Source organism: Triticum dicoccoides, chromosome 3B (assembly GCF_002162155.2).
Source record: "Triticum dicoccoides isolate Atlit2015 ecotype Zavitan chromosome 3B, WEW_v2.0, whole genome shotgun sequence".
Lineage (NCBI taxonomy): Eukaryota > Viridiplantae > Streptophyta > Magnoliopsida > Poales > Poaceae > Triticum > Triticum dicoccoides.
In genome coordinates, this window is record NC_041385.1 from 847,298,975 (window position 1) to 847,303,902 (window position 4,928).

Here is a 4,928-nt window from a genome sequence, read left to right on the forward strand (position 1 = left end):
TCATTCATCAGGTCGGGTCTCACCTGCTACCCGTGAGACCTGGTCTCATATATCTTTTTTCCACCCCATGCTTTCCCAAACAATTGAGCATTCCATACTAGATCAGGCGCATACCAAATCAATATCAAAGAAAAACAAGCTCCATACAACAACATACACATACCAAATCACTCCCTGCACCTACACGCACGGGAATATCTCATGTTTTTGGAAGGGCCGAAAAATCCACCAACTTCTTTATGAGAAAATGATGTGCAGATGGCAAATATAAATTTTATCCCAATGTAATTATTTTCATTGTCCAAAAAACTTATTGTGGTTATCGTCCTTTCCTTTTGTCAAGTTTTTATTAAACAGTTTTATCTTAATATCACATCATGATGACAGATTATGTTTGCACCCTGATGATATTGGTGAAATTTAATCAATCACAATCAAGTAGAAATGCGTGAAAAAGATGGCATGTTCTTACGCGATGACGTAAATCCAACCATACAACGGGTTGTGGCAATGCACGAGCATTCAACTAGTGTTAGTAATTATGAGGGGATGCGGATCTCACAATTGCAGCATGTAACCTTTTTTCTCTATAGCAATCTCTGTCAAAAGAAATATTCGTGCCTTCTTATTTGATCACAAATTGGCCATGTTTTTTTCAGCATGACTACCTTTTGTCCTCCTACGGTGTGAATTGTTCAACGGGTACTTTAGCATTTCTTTTTTCACTGTGTTTCGGGCCATGCCTCGTAGCATGTTATATATTGTAAAATATTCAACGTAGCAAGTATTTCAACTGAAACGTAGTCTTCGGTAATCTCTTTTATTTCTTTTGATAATCAATTGAACAAACCATGCTTATGTGAGTATTAAGATGACATGATCGTGTGTATCATGGTGGTACCGGCCTGTCGCAGATAGGTGCTGATTATTCATGGTGGCGCGCGCCTTTGGCTTACTTCAATGCTTGTTGTCGTAACTAGATAGTCTACAAATCTGGATGTAATTTTTGTTTCTTTTGGTGTTCTTTGTACCACATGATAGTTGATGAATAGGTTGGAAGTTAAAAATAAAACATAACAAGGATATCAATGGCACCATAGTCTTGGGTAAACTCCTTTATTTCATTTGAAAATCAATCGATCGTACCATATGCTTGTGCTTGTATTAAAGATGACATGATCGTGTGTAACATGGTGGTACCAGCCTGTCACAGATAGGTGTTAATTATTCCTCGGCAAACTCTACGATGTCAAGTTAAGACACTAGCTTAGAGCTTAGCCGTCGACGCATGATGCTTAAGTGGCCATGCCAGTGACCATGGAGATTCCCGAAGAGCGGCCAAAACGGGTAACTTTGCAGTCGGTGGAGAAGATGTCGGAGGTGACGTAGCTAGAGGTGCCGCCCATAATTGGCATGTTGGCACTCACGCTAAGCTTGTTGACATAGTCGGTGCGGTAGGTTTGGCCAAGCACACCGTGGACGTTGTCGGTGAGGCTGTGGAACTTGAAGCCGATGTCGAAGTGCGCGAGGCTGTCATCCTCGGTTACGCCGTAGTTGTGGATGCGGGAGTCCTTCTCTGTGATGGGCACCACATTGGCCAAGATGTCGAACACTCCCTTGAGTTGGACCCTGATGCCGTTAGTTGTGGCGCTCCTTGTGATGGTCAATGCGGGCACGGTGGTGGATTGCCACTGGGCGTCGATTGCGGTAGGGATTTCGATGGGCATGTCGTCGAAGGCCAGCTCGAGGTGGTCGACGTTGCTGTCCCACTTGACGATCTTCTGGGCGCCCATGTAGAGGCGATGGTCGGCGAAGCGGATGCCGAGGGCTTGGATCCAGGTGAAGTCTCGGCTCATGGTGGGGTTGCGCTTGCCGATGAAGTGGGCGTTGATGTGGAGGTCGGTGTCAGAGACGACGCAGAAATCCTGATCCTTCTTGCCGTGGAAGTAGAAGTTGTTGCCGTCCGCGCCCGTGAAGCGTGGGTCCCCGCACGACACGCCGGGGTAGAAGTCACAGACTTGTAAAGGAGATTAATTAATTTAAGCATCTCCATCAATTCATATCAGCAAAGCTAGTACTCTCTTTGTAACTAGTGATCTAAACGCTCTTATATTTCTTGAAGGAGGGAGTATGGACTTATGCTAAAATATGATGCTTACTGCAGTAGGTCTTGCAGCCTGGGCAGAGGACGACGCACTCGTTAGGGCAGCGTTTGTCGCAGGTGGCGACGCAGGGGGTGTTGCCGTCGGCGGTGTCGTCGCAGGAGAGCACCTGCTCCCTCCTCCCGAACTGCTTCGGGTGGATCACGTGGGAGTTCTTGGGCAGCCCCTTCTTTCCCTGGGCAGCGGCCGGCACGGCGGTGGCGCACAGGAACACCAGCACGGCCGCCGCGGCGACTACGCCCATGGTCAATGCCCTCGCCATTGCGCTACAAAGCCGCAAACGGAGGTAGCCGAGTAAGTGTACGTGTGCGTGTGTGTGTGGCTGCTATAGCTAAACTACTAGCTATGCCAGCCCTGTGTGTTGATGAGATTGCTGGATGTGTTGCATTCATGGGGTTTTATAGGGGAGGGGAGGGGGGTCGATGGTGTTGCGGAGGAGTCGCCATGAGGCGATCGAGGAGTGCGTCGTGCAGTGCCGGCTGCGCAGGAGACGGCTGGCCGGCGGGCGTGGTGAGGAAGGAAGGAAGCTCCACACGCCGCCTTGCATGCATGTATGCATGGGACAAAATGATATCATGTGCTTGAGGCACTGTTTCCATTAATTGTACCCGGCGCCTGTACGTGGCTGCAGGCGTCTGTGTGTAGGAGTCGAGGGTGACCGATGCTGACCGGCCGGCACGGGCACGTAAAGCGGGCGGCATATCTTCAAACGAGCGCTGCGTGCATGCACAGCGGGCTTGGGCTAGCTAGTACGTCTTGCTTTGAGTGCATGACACCCCACGTCCGGGATCAACACCACCTTTATCCTGGTCCACTTCATGGCAATTTCTATTGCGGATGCATAACCACAGAAGAACAGAATCTGGATGCAATTCTTAAGATAGCAGGAAGCACGGACGGTTGACCGTCGGATCGAGGCTAGCTAGCTAGAGTCTGATTGGGATGATCGATCGATCAGAAGGTACGTATATAGTGTATACACATCATGCACCTTTCCCAAAATCCTAATCCAAGAGTCTTTAATCAACTTGGGTCTCGGGCAAAGGGAAAACCTATATGTCCTAGCTATCTCTGATGCATATATAATAACAGATAGGACTACCTTACGTGTGAAGTGTGACCTTAATCAAGTACCATGCTACCAACTGCGGCTAATTCTTGTTTAGGAAAGCAGGAACAATAGTTGACCATGAAGGTACACATACCCATGCACCTTTCTGAAACATTTGGCATCGTTTCATCTTCGTTTAGTATATAAACAATTAAGTGTGTTTATTGTCATTTAGCTTATATAATTCATATTCCCTCCATTTACTTATACAAGACCACTATGGAATATACATTTTGCATCTATACAAGGCTACCAACAGTAATCGAGGCAAAAATTAATAATATTTCTTTGTTTTAGCAACTTGCTTAATACTTGTATGCATGCAGTCATAATGACACTCAGCTACTTCCTCTATTCAGTTTTCTTGCATGCATGCGGGGTATTAATGATCCTAGTAAACGAGAAAAAATTTGGGTTGGACAACATGTACTAAATTTTACCTTGGTACCTGTAATTTGAGTTTGTGGCCTTGTATATAAAAATGGAGGGAGTACCTGAACTACACGTACACGAAATAATAGACGAAAATGGCTTGATTTTTGTATTTGTGTAACTAAATATATGGCCTTATCCAGGAAAATAAAACTTATTCCAAACATCATGGTGGCAAGAGTCGACGGCCAAAATGATGCTTATTTGTTTTTTATTTTCAAAAAAATGCGAACAAAGATTAAAAATACGAAACTTGGCATTGTGTCATGATATGACAACCAAAGATTGTAGTAAAAAATTGAGAACGTTTTCAAAAAGTGATCATCTAAACTTCTTAGGAACTGCACCTTCTTGAAGGAATAATCATGGTTTCAAGAGAGAACGAGTCAAGTTTGAATGCGAAATCGTGGTGGTATTTGTCGGTTGGCATTTCAACTTTTTCTCTACTTAATAAAGACCATTAGATCTTTCGTACTACAATTAAAAATATTTTTGAATAAGTTACAATATTAAAACAACAAAAGAATTATACAACTACCTAGCAGAGTCCACAATTATGCAAACGGTACCGATAAACCATGTGCGTGTAGTTTGTTTTTAATTTGAATTGAATAGTATCCCTGCGAGCCCGAAGGCCCACCTAGACCTTAGTCCAATTCGAACTGAAATGAAAAAACGAAAAGAAGTAAAACTACCCCACTAAGACGCCACTAGTCCGACTCGCAATCCCTCCCTCGTCTCCTCCCACACCACCGCCGCTGCCATTGACACCTTCGATATCCTCCTATGTCGCCGTCGCCCCCTCCCCGATTTCGTACGAGGTAGTATAAGGTAGCATGGCCATTTCTCTCAACATAAGAGAGAATCCCATCTAAGCATCATATACAGTACTCCCTCCTCATAGATTACTACTTTAGTGATCTAAACGCTCTTATATTTCTTTACAGAGTGAGTACTATATTACGAATCATATTACACAGATGGGCCTATGGCTAGTGGCGAGAAAATAGGTGTTGGTTCTCATAGGGTTCAGTAAGAGACCAGCTCACTTTTACCCCTCCAGTACTCACCCCAGCTCACAAAAGGCCAAATGGTTCCTTGCCATCGGGTCCAAGCCATTGACCGTTACTTTGCCCAGTACTGACGTGTCGGACAATTGAAACGCTCACATGTTGGATTGGCTAGTGGACGGATGGGTAATTTGCCTAAAAAAAGTGTGTGTG

At 45.1% G+C, this 4,928-nt stretch overlaps 1 protein-coding gene across 1 annotated transcript; it reads right to left on the bottom strand.

Moving 5' to 3' along the window:
• Nucleotides 1-1,113: 1,113 nt before the first annotated feature.
• Nucleotides 1,114-2,517, bottom strand: LOC119278892. Its single transcript, XM_037560247.1, has 2 exons — nt 2,160-2,517; nt 1,114-2,017 (listed from the first exon to the last, which is right to left on the bottom strand). The coding sequence occupies exons 1-2, from the start codon at nt 2,422-2,424 to the stop codon at nt 1,296-1,298; spliced, it is 987 nt and encodes a 328-aa protein (XP_037416144.1). The 5' UTR covers nt 2,425-2,517; the 3' UTR covers nt 1,114-1,295.
• Between the last annotated feature and the right edge of the window lie 2,411 nt (nt 2,518-4,928).

Bases quoted from the DNA above. Each gene is read 5' to 3' on its own strand.
- LOC119278892 (XM_037560247.1), bottom strand. From the start codon at position 2,424: ATGGCGAGGGCATTGACCATGGGCGTAGTCGCCGCGGCGGCCGTGCTG. The intron at 2,018-2,159 runs GTAAGCATCATA...CTCCTTTACAAG, and splicing joins AGGCTGCAAGACCTACTGCA to TCTGTGACTTCTACCCCGGC.